An 18,004-nucleotide genomic window follows, 5' to 3' on the forward strand; every position below is an offset into this window, starting at 1 on the left:
ATAGATGACAAGCAACAATGGACCCATCTCTGATCCCTGCAGCATACCAGTTGTCATAGGCATTTAGTCAGAGAGGCAACCATCTACAACCTAGCTCTGCCTTCTCCCACAAAACCAATGTCTAATCGAAGTTACTACCTCATTCTGAATGCCAAGTGACTGAACCTTCTTAGCCAACCTCCCATGCAGCACCTTGATAAAGTTCACATAGACTGCGTCCACATCCTTCATCAACTTTCCTGGTAAACTCATCAAAAAATCTCCGCAAGATTGGTTAGACATGGCCTGCCAAACCACGTACAAAGCTATGTTGACTATCCTTAATCAGTCCCTGTCTATCCAAATACTTACATATCTGGTCTCTTAGAATATCTTCCAATAACTTTCCCACTACTGATTTCAGGCTCACTGGACCATAATTTCCCAGTTTATTCTTAGAGCCTTTCTTAAACAACAGAACATTAGCTATCCTCCAATCTTCCAGCATCTCACTCACAGCTAAGGACATTTTAAATACCTCTGCTAGGAATCCCTACAATATCTGCACTAGCCTATCTGAAGGTCTAAGGGGACGTCTTGTCAAATTCTGGGCATTTGTCCACCCTAATTTGCCTCAAACCAGCAAACACCTCCTCCTTTGTAATCTGTATATGGTCCATGACCTCACTGTTGTTTTGCCTCATTTCTATAGACTCTTGTGTCCATCTCCACAGTAAATACAGATGCAAAAATGTCATTTAAGATCTTCTCCATCTCCTTTGGCTCCATGCATGGATGACCCCACTGATCTTGAAGAGGACCAGTTTGTTCCTTGCTATCCTTTGGTCTTAATATATTTATACAAGCACTTGGGATTCTCCTTCACCTTGTCTAGTCGAACAAATTCATGTCTTCTTTTCCCCGCCTGATTTTCATCTTTTAAGTGTTCTCTTGCATTTCTCATACACCTCAGTACTTCATTAGTTCCTTACTGCCTGTACCTGCTACGCATCTCCTTCTTATTAACCAGGGCCTCAATATCTCTCAAAAACACAGTGCCTTAAACCTGTTAGACAACGAGTATTCTGACAGGAACATACATATTAAAAGAAGTCTCAATATTCCTTCATTGATGTTTGGAGCAACATCTCAGTGAGAGAATACAAATCATGGTATGTAAAACCAAATAGAAAGGATGTTAGATTGGTATTAGTAGCCACCTTTGCCCCAGGGTTTTTCTGGTTCATAACATCTGCTCAGCACAGACATGCTATTCTGTGTTACCAGTGGAGGTGCCAGACTTTGTGGAAACAGCACAGCAGTTTATTGCCGTCATGCTCTGGGCACTCACAGGCAGCAAGAAATTAAAATGTTACCTGGGGCACCAGCAGATACAGCAGCAATTCAAGAAAAGTAGTACTGCAGGTTCTTTAAAACCAGCCTGCAATAATGAGCCCACAATGTTTTTTTTCCGTACTTAGCACCTTTCACAACACCTGCCTATCCTGAAGCACTTTATGACCAATGAAATAGTTTTGAAGAGTTGCATTGTGGGGAGTGTTATGTTTTGTGTAATTAAGCATGCCATTTTTTCCATCATAGCCAGTCATGTTTGCTTTTTTAATGATTATTATCACCGGGTACTCGCTCTTTATGAACCCATGAATTCATCTCTGCACATGCTGCACTGCGTTTTTTTTAGTTCGAACATCTCGCTCTGCTTCAACGGGTCGATAGCCATTTTGGGTTCATTTTAAGAATACCTCGTTGCCAATGTTATGTTTTCTACCTTCAAAACTTTAAACTAATTCAAAGGAAGACGCAAGGTTAGACCCTCATTTTGGACATCAGTATCTTCCTTTGAATTAGGGTTTTGAAGTTATAAAACATAACAGGGAGCACAGCAGCCAATTCATCACACAGTAAGCTCTTGCAACAGAGATGTGATAGTATCAGATATATATTAATATTAATGTTGGTTGAATGATATTTATTAGTCAAGGCACTGGGTTTAAATATTCAACTCTTTGAATTTGTGTCTTGAGATCATGAATATCCATGTAGAAAGTGATCACTAACCAGTGAAAACCTCATCAGTGTAAATCTCCCTCACTATTGCATTGAAATCAGGATACTTATTCTTACACCTGTGGAGTGAGACACAACAAACAAAAATTGTTTACCCATACCTGACCTTGAATAACATTCAACTAATACTGGTGGAATTTCCTTTAAAGAAGAAATTGTATCAGTGAGATGATATCTACATGAGGTTCCTTTCCAGCAACTTTCGGCCTACTGTTAATCAACATAGTGTCATAATGGGGGGCATTGGGAACGGACCCAAATGCAAGACACAGACACTGAAGTACTAGGAACAGGAATGGACAAAACTAAATGACAGGACAGGACGTAGACTAGGGGTAGGGACAGGAACACAGACTAGGCTAGGGAAGCAGGACCAGGACAAGGGACTGAGAACAAGGAGCCTGGGCGTGGACTCCAAGCCAGAGACTGGACAAGGATCCAGAACCTGGGTCTTGACTTGGGCTCAGACCCCAAAACTAGGCGAAGACGTGATGAGGCCTGGGTTCTTGGAGACTAGACGAGGACAAAACGGGGCAAGGGTACTTCGAGGCAACTCCAGGGCAGGACACGGAACTCCACCCCACAGAGGCAAGGACAGGGAGGGATGGACCCAACCACAGGGTAACAGCAAACAGCCTGGCTTACCCGATGGAGGCAAGGGACAGAACCAACCACGGTAACAGCAATCGGCCTGGCTTACCTGATGGAGGCAAGGGACAGCACCAACCACAGGGTAACAGCAATTGGCCTGGCTTACCCGATGGAGGCAAGGGACAGGAAGGGACAGAACCAACCGCAGGATAACGGCAAACGGCCTAGCTTAACCAACGGAGGCAAAGGACAGGAAGGGACCTAGGTCCAGGGTGGCTCCAAGACTTGAGGTGGCCAGTAACCTCAGCTGGTTACGGAACAGCCAAATCCATATCTCAATGACTGCACTAGCCTTCCACCAGTGGGTTGCTCCAAGGGGAGACTGACGAGACAACCCAGCAACCACACTCAATCCCAGGGCCACTTATATTCCCAGCCCCACGATGAGCATCAGGTGCTTATGGTTAACTTCAATCAAAACAAGGGACAGCCGGAAGACCTGGAGTCCGCGGACTAGTCCGTGAACCGGAATGCGGACATCGGACTGGACCATGACGCATAGAAGTTAAGTAATTATATAACTGCATATCAGATAAGCTTTGGTAGAGAACACACCAATAGGACTTATGAAAAAAAAATCATTTTAACTTTTGTTTAAGGTTCTAATAAATGGAGCAAGATGTTACTCAAGCATCGTCAGCCTCTCAACAGAATAAATATCTCATTTTTACTTCGTATGCGTGAGCTGGATTTGCTTGACAGTTTGCACCTCCCTATGACATAAGAGTAGTTCAGACCACGCCTCTACTATTTACAGCGGAGCTCAGGTTGGTCTTTGTTATGTTTGCAGTGCAAATGTACTCTCTATTATGGAAACATGGTGAGTGTGTGGCAGTGAAAGAAGAGAAGCAAACATAATTTAAACCCGCAGAAGCTGTTTTTTTTGCCAGCAGGTTAGGAACATGGTGATTCTCTACTTCTGTAATATCTATATTAAGCAAATGTGTTTACTTTAAAAACTTTGCACATTCATTCAAGCAAACAATTCAAGATGGCATGTTTACTTAGTGTGCTAATTTGAAAGTTGAAGTTATAGCTGTGTGGAACAAAGACGAAGTTAAGCCATGGCAACGATCTGTGACTCATGTAGACAGTACCTGAGGGATTTTATGGAAATGATAGAGAGAGCTGCAGAAGAACTCCTGGAGAAAATAAAGGAGTTCTTTCAGAAAATACAGAGCTGTTCCTGTCTAAAGCGGAAAAGAAGTGAGCCAGACCGTCTTTACAAGCCGGTTCTACAGCTACACGAAAAAGAGGCTGCTCAGGAGTTCCTACAGCACATTGAAAAAGGTAAATTTAAAACCAATAATCTAGTACCTTTCTTCTATTTGCATTACATTTCTTTACACTAGGTTTGATTTTCTACCATAAATTTACCCTACATGAAAATTGTGGCCTAATTCCTAAAAGGGCCTTGCAAAGCATTGTAGAATTCTCCAGATATTTTTATTAGGGTTTGTTTTTCCAGTGTAATTACTGCATAATTATGAAGGATTTTAAATATTCAGTTTTCTCAACAATACATTTGACTATCATTGTAATTTCAATGTGATATGCATTAATGTCCTTATACAAAAAATATTATCTTCAGGTTACTTTAATTGGAAGAGAAATCTTGATATGAACCTATAGGAAATTGCATTTTAGTGTGACATATATAATTTCTTAGATCATATTAATAAACTAATTCTTACTTTATCTTTGGGCAAGGTTAGGTAATTTACCTAGGGAAAGGATCTCATATTTTTGTGAGTTATGAGATCATGTATCCAAGTCCTGCTCTTTAACCACATTTGGCAGGCCTGATGCACAGTTTTGACCCAAAATGTCTATAATTACTCTACTCTCACAATATGGCTTCCGCTTTATTCTTCTGCCAATTTTTGATGCAAGTTTCAGCTTCTGTGTTCTCTTGGTTCTCCATCAGGAAAATCAATGTCAAAGCACCACAAAGACCTGAAGGTGATTAACAAGTCCTCAATCTATGTTTGTAGATTCATTCCTACCTGTAGGACATTTATTAATAAAATGTTTTACATTCTAAAATATTAAAAGAAATATTACATTTTGCAACATATTCAATTGAGACCAAGTTTAGAAAATCACAAGGTTAAGCATTTAAGACTCACTGGAAAATACTGTGAAGAAGAACAATAAACCCATACTGACAACGTTTGCTGAAAAGGCTGATACCAAATCATGAAATCCAGACATAGGTCACTACTAGAGGTTCTGTATTTAATGGACCTGATAATTTTCTGTTTAGTTAATTACAGTGGGAGTGCCCCCTCATTGCATTTATTTTCCACTTTAAATTTAGTATTGCACCTTTAATATTGCTCTGAAAGTGTTTGGCAAGTTTAGAAACTGGGAAGTGTTTTCCTCAAAAGTGTATTGGGCAAAATCATTGCCTATGAAACAGCAATCATGACACTTTCACATAAGCGTTGATCATGTGGACATTTATTACTCAAGGCACCATTTCAGTCGACATGATTCATATATAAGGTAATAAGTCTGGTTATCTGTTTGTCCCTGCAGCTTCAGAAAATAAAGTGATTGACTGGGAAAGCTTGAAGGCCTTGCAGACACTAGCTGCTTCTGAAAATCCAGGTCTACAGCAATCTGCTGCTCTCTACTATTTACATATCAGCGAACAGCGTGAGTATGGTATTCAGAAACAAAAACAGAGCTACCCAAAAGGGATTAACTTAAATGATGCAATATTGCATTTTAAGACCAGATAGTTAGCAATAGTCTCAGGTACACACAAGTTGAAGTGTAACTTTTGCATTCAGTTTTCTGAGCTATGGCTTGGATGACAACATCAATAAGGAAGGATTAATACGGGAGCTGGCTTTGTGATTAAAATGACCAGATTGACTGCAATCTCACTAAAGCACACAAAGAGAAAGATATTTTAACACAGTTCACACATTGTAAAGTCAAAACTAAACATCATTGCTGTTGAGTGAGATATGATGGCCCTTGTATGTCCTGCAGAGAAAGGGAGTAGAAATTTCAGAAATTCAGTCAGGATCCTTCATGTGTATGATGTCATGTCATTCTGTGATATCATTCTTGCAATTTCTTAAATGCAAATATCTAGAAGGAGGAGGCCTTCTCTCTACTTGGAGCATAGCCAAGCAGAGAAACAGTTAACACCACACCTTTTTGGTGCCTATTGTCTTTTATGAAGGCAAGTTCCACTTTGTTTCTTCTTCTTTTTGCCTGAGGGTCCTGGTCAGAAATATCCCTGCCTAGGATTTTCTATGTTTGTTTTAAAAGCCCCACCATGAGAATATCTTTGTGCCTGCTATGTGTTTTGTGTGATTAATTGAACAAAGCTTGGAATTTATGATTCTAATGCAGCATTACATATCATGTGTTTAAAATATTGGTCCCACTTGTCCTCTTTTGAGTTTATTGCACAATGACAATCAAGGCATATTTTTCTACTTTGAAATATTTCTGTGCTGCAGGCATCCAGTGAGCAGTCCAAATTGTAATTTACTATGCTGTAATATTATGCAATTTAATCTAAAGAATGAACATTATGGTTCTAATATTCGATAATCTGGTACACAGCCTGTAGAAATGCCATGAAAACAGAATTTAAGGCTAAAATTCCTATAGATGCTGCCTGGCCTGCTGCGTTCACCAGCAACTTTGATGTATGTTGCTTGAATTTCCAGCATCTGCAGAATTCCTGTTGTTTAAGGCTAAAATTGTCTGCTTATGTTATTTTCCATTTCCCCCATTGGTGTAACTTTGGGTGATTGGGAGATAATTCAGAACATCAAACACAAGCAAACCATGTCCCTGATGCAAAGGGTAAGGAATGAAGGAGCACTGGGTAATGAATTATTAGCATAGTCTTACACTCTTACTGGCAGCACTATGTACCCCTACCAGCCAAAGAATGGTTAAAGGATACAGAAGACAGAAGTATGTAATCAATTAACCAACCACTTAGAGATAGAAACAGGAATCTTAAAAAGCTGCAAATAGTCGACTTCTTAGACTAAGCGCTTCTGAGGACGTGTCAGATTGGAAATGGGTACTGAAGGAACTGAGCATAGAAATTGTGGCTTGTTTATGGATCTTCTTTTTCTTCTTCAGCAGTTTCTCCGTTTCAGTGACGACTTCTGTTCTGTTTCTATGGATTCTGAGACGCCTGCAGTTCAGTGTGGGATCCATAGAATCTTCCAAAGACTGCTGAGCAGGGCAATCATGTGGGTAGTTCAGGACGTGAGGCCTTCCTCCTGCTGCTTTTTGGCAGGCTGCCACATAGTCCCAATGAAGAGACATAAGGTCCTCCATGCCATCCTCAATAGTCCTTTATTTTGAGTGATCAATGACCAGGGATTCCTAAAAGTCAGTGAAGATGTTGCACATTTTAATGGAAGGTGTAATCTTTGCAACTCAGATTAGTGAAACCTAACTGAGAAAAAGCGATTGGCATGAGTCAAGGAATAATATGAGTGAAGTTTGGAAGAATTCATATTCAGTTGCCTTAGATAAACTTGCTATACAATACCTTCAGCACATTGTACTTTGATGTACAATGTTTCTATCAAAGTCAGTAAAATGGAATTGCAGAACTAGTCATGGCAATGACAGAATAATATTTACTGGGTTGTAAAACACGCAAAATGCTGAAGGAACTCAGCAAGCCAGGTAGCATCAATGTAAAAGAGTAAACAGTGGATGTTTAGTCATAGTCATAGTCATACTTTATTGATCCGGGGGGAAATTGGTTTTCGTTACAGTTGCACCATAAATAATTAAATAGTAATAAAACCATAAATAATTAAATAGTAATATGTAAATTATGCCAGGAAATAAGTCCAGGACCAGCCTATTGGCTCAGGGTGTCTGACCCTCCAAGGGAGGAGTTATAAAGTTTGATGGCCACAGGCAGGAATGGCTTCCTATGACGCTCTGTGTTGCATCTCAGTGGAATGAGTCTCTGGCTGAATGTACTCTTGTGCCCACCAGTACATTATGTAGTGGATGGGAGACGTCCAAGACGGTATGCAACTTGTACAGCATCCTCTTTTCAGACGCCACCATCAGAGAGTCCAGTTCCATCCCCACAACATCACTGGCCTTACGAATGAGTGTGTTGATTCTGTTGGTGTCTGCTACCCTCACCCTGCTACCCCAGCACACAACAGCAAACATGATCGCACTGGCCACCACAGACTCGTAGAACATCCTCAGCATCATCCGGCAGATGTTAAAGGACCTCAGTCTCCTCGGGAAATAGAGACAGCTCTGACCCTTCTCGTAGACAGCCTCAGTGTTCTTTGACCAGTCCAGTTTATTGTCAATTCGTATCCCCAGGTATTTGTAATCCTCCACCATGACCACACTGACCCCCTGGATGGAAACAAGGGTCACCGGTACCTTAGCTCTCCTCAGGTCTACCACCAGCTCCTTAGTTCTTTTCACATTGAGCTGCAGATAATTCTGCTGACACCATGTGACAAAGTTTCCTACCATAGCCCTGTACTCAGCCTCATCTCCCCTGCTGATGCATCCAACTATGGCAGAGTCATCCGAAAACTTCTGAAGATGACAAGACTCTGTGCAGTAGTTGAAGTCCGAGGTCTAAATGGTGAAGAGAAAAAGAGACAAGACAGTCCCCTGTGGAGCCCCAGAGCTGCTGATCACTCTGGCGGACACACAATGTTGCAAGCACACGTACTGTGGTCTGCCAGTCAGGTAATCAAGAATCCATGATACCAGGGAAGCATCCACCTGCATCGCTGTCAGCTTCTCCCCCAGCAGAGCAGGGAGGATGGTGTTGAATGCACTGGAGAAGTCAAAAAACATGACCCTCACAGTGCTCGCTGACATGTCAGAATGGGAATGGAAATTTTTCCCCTGCAGGATATTATTGAGTTTTAACAACCCAGGCAGAGACCTTTCATCAGGACTGGAGAAAAGAGATTAGAAGTCAGAGTAAGAAGGTGGGGAAGGAGAGGAAGAAATACAATGCAGTAGGTGATAGGTGAAACCGGGAGAGGGGGACGGGTGAAGTGAGAAACTGGAAAGTCGATTGATGAAAGAGACAAAGGCCTGGAGAAGGGGGAATCTGACAGGAGAGGACTGAAGGCCATGAAAGGAAGGGAAAGGGGAGGAGTACCAGAGGGAGGTGATGGGCTGTTAAGGAGATAAGGTGAGAGAGGGGAATGGTGAAGGTGAAGGGGGGAAGACAATTACCGGAAGCTTGAGAAATCAATGTTCATGCCATTAGGTTGAAGGCTACCCAGATGGAATATAATGTGTTGCTCCTCCAACCTGAGTGCGGCCTAATTGCGGCAGTAGAGGAGGCCGTGGACTGACATGTCAGAATGGGAATGGAAATTTTTCCCCTGCAGGATATTATTGAGTTTTAACAACCCAGGCAAATCACAAACAAGAGAAAATTTGCAGATACTGGAAGTCAAAGTAATACACATACAATGACGGAGGAACTCAGCAGGCCAGGTAGCATCTATGGAAAAAAGTAAGCAGTCGACATTTTGGGCTGAGATCCTTCATCAGGACTGGAAAGAGAGAGATAAGAAGTCAGAGTAAGAAGGTAGGGGGAGGAGAGGAAGAAATACAAGATAGTAGGTGATAGGTGAAACCAGGAGAGGGGGACGGGTGAAGTAAAGAACTGAGATGATCTATATATAACTCCAGCCCCACTAATAGGGTTGAATTTCAGATGGTTGAGCAAGGGCAATTTATGATAGTCAACAAAGTACCCAGGATATCTTCAAGGAGCAGTGTCCCAGAAAGGTAATCCATTATTAAGGACCCCCAACACCTAGGGCATGCCCTTTTCTCACTGTTACCTAAAGGCACACACTCACTGATTCGAGAGCAACTTCTTCTCCTCTGCCATCAGATTCCCAAATGAATATTGAACCTGTGAATACTACCTCACTTTTAAAATATATATTATTTCTGTTTTTGCACTATTTTTAGTCTATTCAATATACATATACTGTTAAGTAATTTATTTATTTACTATTATTATTTTTCTTCTTCAATATTATGTATTGCATTGAACTGCTGCTGCTAAGTTAATAAATTTCACAACATGCCGGTGACAGTAAACCTGATTCTGATTCTGAAATGATGGCCTTGTCAGTGATGCCCAGACCTTGAATAATAAATGAATAAAAATATTGCAATGAAGAAGATGAAATCTGTCCAGCGTTTCTGTTCAGTAATGTTTACAAATTGCATTTATTAATTAATCTTATATTTTTACCAGTGAAAAGCGAGTTGCCTGAAGAATACTTGGAACCATATCAAAATTTGTTACAGTCCAGCGATTTGGAAGTGCAAAGGAAAGCATCTCTATCTCTGGTCAATCTCTTAGTAGAGGGCAATGGTGAGTAAGGATGTGGAGGAAAAATATGCTTGTGTCTGTTAAAACTGCAATATACTATATGTAGCTGTCAGCTGATCTCAATGGTTTTAAAAGCATTTGATGAAAATATATAGCAAGTTCCACAATTTATTCTACAAAGAGGTTTAGGGTACAAGAGAAAACTAGAAAAGATATTGCCATAAGAATTATCTGTAGAGAGGAAATCTACAAGGATAATGGAACATTTGGCCCATGAAAGGCAGTATAAAGATTGAGGAGGTTTCAAAGTTCATGTATGCCACCATATACTACGCCAGAATTTATTTTCTTGCAGGCATTTTCAGTAGAACAAATTAATACAATAGAATCAATGAAGAACTACATATAAACGAAGACTTACAAACAACTAATGTGCAAAAGTAGGCAATATGTTCAAGTACACAAATAAATAAATAACTACAAGAACATGAGTTGTGGAGACCTTGAAAGCGAGTCCAAAGGTTGAGGGATTCATTCAGACTAGATGTGAATGAAGTTATCCACGCTGTTCCAGGAACCTGATGGCTGGGGGGTAATAACTCTTCCTGAACCTGGTGGTATGGGACCTAAGGCTCCTGTATCTCCATTCCAGTGGCAGCGCTGAGAAGGGAGCGTAACATGACGGTAGGGGTCCTTAATGATGGAACCTGCTTTTTTGTTGAGATACTGCTCCGTGTAGATGTGCTCAGTAGTGGGGAGGGCTTTATCTGTATCTCAGTATATGTGTCAATAATAAACCACTCACCAAAGAGAAAGAATAAGTTTTTGTCACTACAGTGGATATCACTAATGTTAAACTAGCATCAAAAATAGTTTATCCTTGATCTTCTTTTCCTCTTATCCCAGACTCTCATTTTACTATGACTTTTCAATCCATAAGACAATCCTGCTTGATAAACATATAGCAATGGGCAAAATTGATTGAACACATATCTTACCAATTTTAGACTCACAGAATAAGATAGTCAAGAACAGAATGAAGTTATTCAGTTGATCACATCTGCGCAGATTTAAAAAAGATTAGCACACTTATCTCACCTTCCAGCACTGGTTGAACTCCATATCCATAAGCTTGCTGAAGATTCTGCCTTTACTGGGTAGTGAGAGTCAAATTGTTTTATATTCTGCCACCCACTGGCTTCCTAACTGCTGGCAAGTCTAGGTTTCCTAAGTGAAAGCTGAAGCCATAATCTTGCTAGCTGAGCTTTGCCAATGAATTCCTGGTTCTACTCCAGGGCTGGACTCCTCTGAAGTCTGGCAGCACAGTAGGAGCTTGCTGAATTCCGCACAGGTTTATGCTGGGAAAGGTGAACTTTTTGTATCATTGTGATAGCTTCTAATGTTTTAATTATTTATGGCTGTTCTAAATGTTCTTTTTTTTTAAGTTTAGAGTCATTAAGTTATAGAGCCATACAGCATGACTACAGGTACTTATCCAGTGCTTCTGAAATGATACTGTTGTACCTGTCTCAACCGCTTTCTCTGGCTGCTTATTTCATATACTCACCACCCTCTGCATGAAATATTGTCCCTCAGGTCCCTTTTAAATCATTCTCAACTCACCATAAGCTGATACCCTTTAGTTTTGGTCTCCCCTACTGTGAGAAAAAGACTATTACCATCCACATTATCTCTGCCTATTATAATTTCAAACACCTCCATAAGGTCACCTTTCATTCACCTCTGAGCATTAAAGATCTAGCCTGGTCAACCTCGGGCCCTCTAATCCTGGTAACATCCTCATAAATCTCCACACTCTTTCCAGTTTATCCATGTCTTTTCTATAACTGAGTGATCAGAGCAGTACACAGTGCACAGTATTCCAAGTGTGGCATCAAATATGAATTTATTTATTTTATTTAGAGATACAGCATGGAAAAGACCCTTCTGGCCCTTTGAGCTGTGCTGCTTAGCAACCCCTGACAATTCACATTTGATCCTAACCTAACCACAGGACAATTTACAATGGCAATTTAATCTACCTGGTGCATCTTTCAGCTGTGGGAGGAAACCGGAGTACCACACATTCCTCGAGGAGGGCATACAGATTCTCCTTACACAGGCTGCTGGGATTGAACTGTAAACTCTGATGCCCCAAGCTGTGACAGCTTGGTGCGAATTGCTACGTTACCACAGCACCCACACTTAACCTACTGAAACATAATGCTGAAACCCCTCTGCTCAGTGCCTTGACTGATGAAGGTCTTTTTTTTTACCACCCTGCCTAGCTGTGATGCTGCTTTCAATGAACTGCCCTGGTACTCCTAGATCCCTCTGTTCTATTACACTCTCTATGCTCTCCAGTTCATAGCATAAATAAGTCCTATGCTAGCTTGACTTTCCAAAATGTATTACCTCACACTTATCTGTATTGAAATCCCTATGCCATTCTTCAACCCATTTCTCCAACTGATTAAGATTCTTTGTGTAATCTGTAGTAACCCTCTTCACCATCAACACCCAATTTCTTTACCCTTGTATTTTTTGAAAACAAGAATCTCCTTGACAGGTTCACACTGTTTTGATAGTAACTTACCTTTATGTAGCTGTTTCCAGTCTACGTTTACTGTGTCACCAATTAGTGCACTAGCCTTACTCCATTTCAGAATATCTACTACTATTTTAACTTTTTTCTTTCCCAAAAATATTCTAAATCCAGCAGAATTATGATCACAGCCACAAAACGTTCTCACACTGATGCTTGTTCCACCAACCCAGCCTCATTCCTGAAAATTAAATCCAGAATTAGGCACTTTTCATATTGGATGTGCTACATACTGGCTAGAAGACTTCCTTAGTGCTGTTTAGGAGTTCTGTGCCTCTTTCACACTAATGGTATTCCTTTCAATAACAGGAAAATAACTATCTCCCTTTTTTTTTGCTTACAGGTTTTCCCTCTCCTATGAAGTGTTGAGTATACTTGTAGTACTTTTGTTTTTTAGTTTGATGAATAAAGACCATCCGGTGATTCTCCTAACGCTTCATCCTTTCTTATCCAGCACTTGTTTCTTTAAGCAATATTTCCAACCCTCCCATTCTTTTTAATCCCCCTCTTGTTTGGCCTATAACCAACAAAATTAAGTTGTTGGAGACTGCAGATACTGGAATCTGGAGCAAAAAATCAAACGGCTGTGCGAACTGAGTGGGTCAAGTAACATCTGTGAAAGGAAAGAAATTGTCGATGTTCTGAGTCAAGACCCTGCATCAGCAGAACATTAAGCTGCCATTTCATTTCCTTTAAGCGATGTTTGACTTATTCCTAAAAGCATTAAACTTCCACATATCCTCAAGCTGTCTCCCGTGACTACTATATTTTACCTTGTACAGCTTGATTCCTTTGTACTTTGTTTGCAAATATTTTCTCGCTTTGCAAACTTTGAACATGAATCCCGGCTTCTTTCCATTCCTTGCCAAGCTATTTAAAATTCTCCCATTAGCCCCAGGAAGCTCTAACCCAATCTGCCTCACACTCCCTGAGTCACGAGGGTGTTAGTCCCAGTCTGGTAAAGATGCTGCTCATCTTGTCCTTTTGTAGGGCTGGTCCTAATGCTTCTAACGTCTATCTAAAGCCTTCTTCCAAATCATCATTTTAACAACATACTAGACTTCACTGGCCTCCTATATAGTCTGGGACATGACACTAAGTACAATCCACAGATTACTACCATTGAGATATGCTTAGTAATGTCCTTACTAATTCTTTAAAATCTGCCTGCAGGATCTCATCCTTTTTGTTGCCTATTTCACGGGTTCTGATTTAGATCACAACTTCTGGTTCTTCACCCACCCCTGCCAGGATATCTGCCTGCTCAGAGTGGCACAGCCAGCAGAGCTGCTGCCTCACAGCACCAGCAGCCCAGGTTCAACTCTGAACACTGCCTTTGTCTTTCTGAAGTTCGCACACTTTCCCTGTGACCAGGTGGCTTTCCCTCAGGCACTCTACCACTGTAAATCGCCCCTCATGTGTAGGTGAGTGGTAGAGCTTGCGGGGGAGTTGGTAGGAAGAATAAAATGGAATTAATCTAAATGGGTGCCACTACGGAGTTGATGGGCCGAGTTCTGGTAACTCTGACACTCTGCAGTTGTTGCCATATCCTCCATCCTGGCACCATGAAGACAACATATTATACTAGAATCGCGTTTGTAGCTGCACCCATCTGCTTCCCTAGCTCTACAGGTATTGCTCTTTTAAACCTTCACCCTCCCTGCTCAAAATGAGGTGTGATGCTATGGTTTTGGCTCTGAGCCAACTCCGTAGTTCCCAAATCCCCTCCCCACGATCCCCTGAGTATTCTGGAATTTTGCTTGGGGAGTGAAATGCCTTCAGGAATCACCTGAGCTGCCTGCCTGTTCTTTCTTGTCCCCTGATAATTACATTGTCTTTACTCTCTTAATTTCTGCCTTCTGTGTAAACTTGCCATCATTTAAAAGGCATTGTTGTGTAACTGAACACCAAGTCAGAGACAATTTGCACTAGGCTTAAAATGGAGGAAATTCTGGTCATAAGGCATAAATGATGCCACCTGAACCCTACTTTAAAATTAATTTGAATATTAATGCCATTTTTTTAAATTGCATGAGAGCTGAAATACTATCGGGAATCAGTTCACAAAGAGTTAAACTCAGAATTCCCGCTTTCCATCCTCTTTTTCTCCCCTTATGTTGCTGCCAGTAATGGAGTATTATTGTCAGCTACCAGAAGAAAATCAGCTACAGCATCTGCACTCAATAACTTTTCATTTATCAAAGCTCAGGTGACAAGACCCATCTGTCTGACCTTCTAAATAGGTTGTATGTCCTCCTAACATTGCTTGCTTTTGTTCATGCATAAAGAATTGGGTGAGGCACTGTTTTCATTTAATTTCCATTTCCAGATTTAAGTAATTTTCATATCAGTTTTGTTAACTGTAAATTTTTACTAAATGTATGCAGACTGCCTTTTTTGTTTTAAGCACTGGTTTATGGTAATAATATATGAAATGATTTCCTAACACTCATACAGTTGTGAGAGCCTGTTCCATTCGTCATTTCCATTACCTCTCTACACTTTTTTTTCCACCTTTTTTCTTAAGTGAACAAAGAGAAAGTTGTACAGATTGGTCTGCTAGAACCTATACTGGAACTGCTTGGCTCTGGAGATGCCACTGTGCAGTGCAACTCGTGTGCAAGCATTGCATCTTTAGCCACCTCAGGTACAGTATATTTACAGAAACTTTCAAGCAAATAAGGGTGCCTTTGAAATGCTCAATCATCATCATCATCATCATCATACCAGAATTTCTAAATGGAAAAAGACGGCATGTCTCAAATTTCTAATGTGTACTTACTACATCTGCCCAAAGCTTGATGTCAGGACTGTTCAAATCAACGTGCAGGGGTAGTAAGTAATTAGGAGAGCTAACAGAATGGGATTGTTCATTGCCAAGAGGACTGCATTCAAAAATAGGGTGGTTATGCTTCATTTGTAACAAGGCATTAGTTCAATCACATCTGAAGTATATTGTGTACAATTCTTCTCCTTACTTAAACAAAGATGTTAAAGAATAATGATTGGGAAGAGATTTGGGAGGGTTCACTAGACTGCTATGTAATAATGAAAGGTTGGACAGGCTTGTCTTCGGTGGAGTTTAGAAGGGTGAAGGAGACATTTAAGGTTCTGAACCGTCTTGACAGCACTGGTCAAGGCTTTCTGCAGTGGCAGACTGGTGCTGCTGTCTCACAGCTCAATGTTAACCTCCACCAGGGAGTTTGCAGATTCACTGTGTGACCATGTGCTTTCCCTGTTTGCTCCAGTGTCTTCTCTCAGCCCAAAGATGGGTTCATTGGTTATTATCAATTGTCTCTAGTGTGTGAGTGAGTGGTGGAATGTGGGCAGAATTGATTGGAATGTGGAGAAAATAAAATAAATTTAGTAAAGGATTATAGAGATTACAGTATAGGATTAAAAGCATTAGTCTAACTGGGTGCTTGATAGTCAGCATAGACACAGTGGGCCAAAAGACGTGTTTCTGTGCTATGACTCTGATTTTAGTGGGAGAATCTAGAACTGAAATATAGGGCAAAGGTCAAGCAAAATATTTTCTTTCAGAGGATTATCAGTCAAATTTCACATTTATTGTGATGTGTTATGACATGGAAGGAGGTAGTTCTGCCCATCAAATCTATGCTAGCTTTAAGTGCATTTTCATTCGTCCCACTTCTGCTTATTTCCCTATAACCTGTTCTCTCTCACATCCCACCAACCCCTCTGGACCCTCCTGTCATGCACTTATACTAGGGGTAATTTATAGTAGCCAATTAACCTGCCAGCACATCTTTAGGATGTGAGAGGAAATCAGAGAACCTAACACAAATCCAGGATATCACAGAAAATGTGAACTCCATATAGACATCACCTAAGATCCGGATTGAATCTGGGTTACTGAAATTGAGAAGCTGTAGGACAAATTGCTGACCAGCTATGTTGACCTTTAGAAAACTCTTCCTCAAAGGATAATGACAGCAGATGCTTTAAATAATCTTAAAGCAGACATAGATATATTCTCAATAAGTGGGGGGGGGGGCGGGGGGGAGGGGAGGTAAATAGGGCTGAAGAGGAATGTGGAATAGAGTTTACAATTAGCTCAAACATGATCTTATAAAATAGTGGAGCAAGCTCCAGGCCTGAAGAGTGTTTTCTTGTTCCTAATTTGTATATTAATTGGTTTTGGGGCACATTTATATGTTCTTATTTTCTGCCAGATATGGCTTATACTTGCTTGAATACATTGAGTTTTTGTGATTTCTCTTGTACATTTTAACTACTGGAACCCATTGAAGCCATTACTTTACATCCTGTTATAATTTCTCCGCTGTTCATACATTAAAAGATATTGTAATTCTTTCTGTATAACTTCTTAAGTCCAATTTATTTGTGTTAACATGTGAACTAAGACCTTTAACAGGCAAATTGAGTCTAATCCCAACCAAATGTACATTCACAAGACGTAATGAGACCATAAAACTATCTGTCACTATCCCTAGATGCTATGAAATAATCAGGATTGTAGATAATATATTTTAAATTTATTTGTTATACTTTTTATTTTGTGAAAAATTAACAAGTTTTTGCAAAGGCAAAACTGACATGTTATGTCAGTGTGGTATGTTGATAGTTGGTTTAAATATCCTCAATTGATTCAGTAACATTCCCATTACCAAGCTAGTTCCTGTACGTGATAAAATACCAGACATTCAAATTGAAAATAAGTTAGAAATCTACTGCTCCATGATGTTAAAATATAAATTTTTCATGTTTTGTTGACTCTTGAGTTTTTTTTTTGTATTTTACTGACTGTCATTCATCTTCGCTATTTATCTGGCAGCATTAAACAGGCAAGCTATTGCTTCTGAAGGAGGAATTACACCTCTGCTAGTTCTTTCAAAGTCTTATGACCCTAGAGTGCAACAGAATGCAGTGGGTGCCATCCTCAACCTATCAAGATCAGGTAAACAGAATGACAAGCCGTGCTTTAACTTTGAATAGTATTGCATTCACTCTGTTGCTATAGAAAATGCAGTTTTTATCCAAATGATTAAACAGTCTGCTGAACCTTAGCTCTTCAAAATAACACATAAGCACTTTATCAGCTTTTAGATCAGTTTTGACTACTTCCCTATTCCTGCCTTTTGTCAACAGTAAAGCTCCTTTCACATATTAAAATCTCCCGATGTAATTGGTAGAATTTCATTAAACAAACATTGACCTCGGGCCCTGAGCAAAGATTGAAGTATTAGAGATGTAATAAAAAACATTGTTATATACATTGTTTTTAAGGAGGATTTTAAAAGGAGAAAGTGAAGTGAAAAATGTTATACGAGGAACTCCAGAGC

The 18,004-nt window shown here is 40.3% G+C and overlaps 1 protein-coding gene across 1 annotated transcript in view; it reads left to right on the forward strand.

The window, feature by feature from the left end:
• Nucleotides 1–3,443: 3,443 nt before the first annotated feature.
• The window catches only part of LOC134342382 (uncharacterized), a 48,102-nt gene continuing 33,541 nt past the window's right edge, over nt 3,444–18,004 (forward strand). The window contains exons 1-5 of the mRNA XM_063040438.1: nt 3,444–4,008; nt 5,260–5,379; nt 9,995–10,114; nt 15,205–15,324; nt 17,497–17,619. Coding sequence (XP_062896508.1) covers nt 3,783–4,008; nt 5,260–5,379; nt 9,995–10,114; nt 15,205–15,324; nt 17,497–17,619 — 709 coding nt within the window. The 5' untranslated portion in view covers nt 3,444–3,782. The remainder of the gene's footprint in view (nt 4,009–5,259; nt 5,380–9,994; nt 10,115–15,204; nt 15,325–17,496; nt 17,620–18,004) is intronic.

Source organism: Mobula hypostoma, chromosome 2, assembly GCF_963921235.1.
Source record: "Mobula hypostoma chromosome 2, sMobHyp1.1, whole genome shotgun sequence".
Taxonomy (NCBI): domain Eukaryota; kingdom Metazoa; phylum Chordata; class Chondrichthyes; order Myliobatiformes; family Myliobatidae; genus Mobula; species Mobula hypostoma.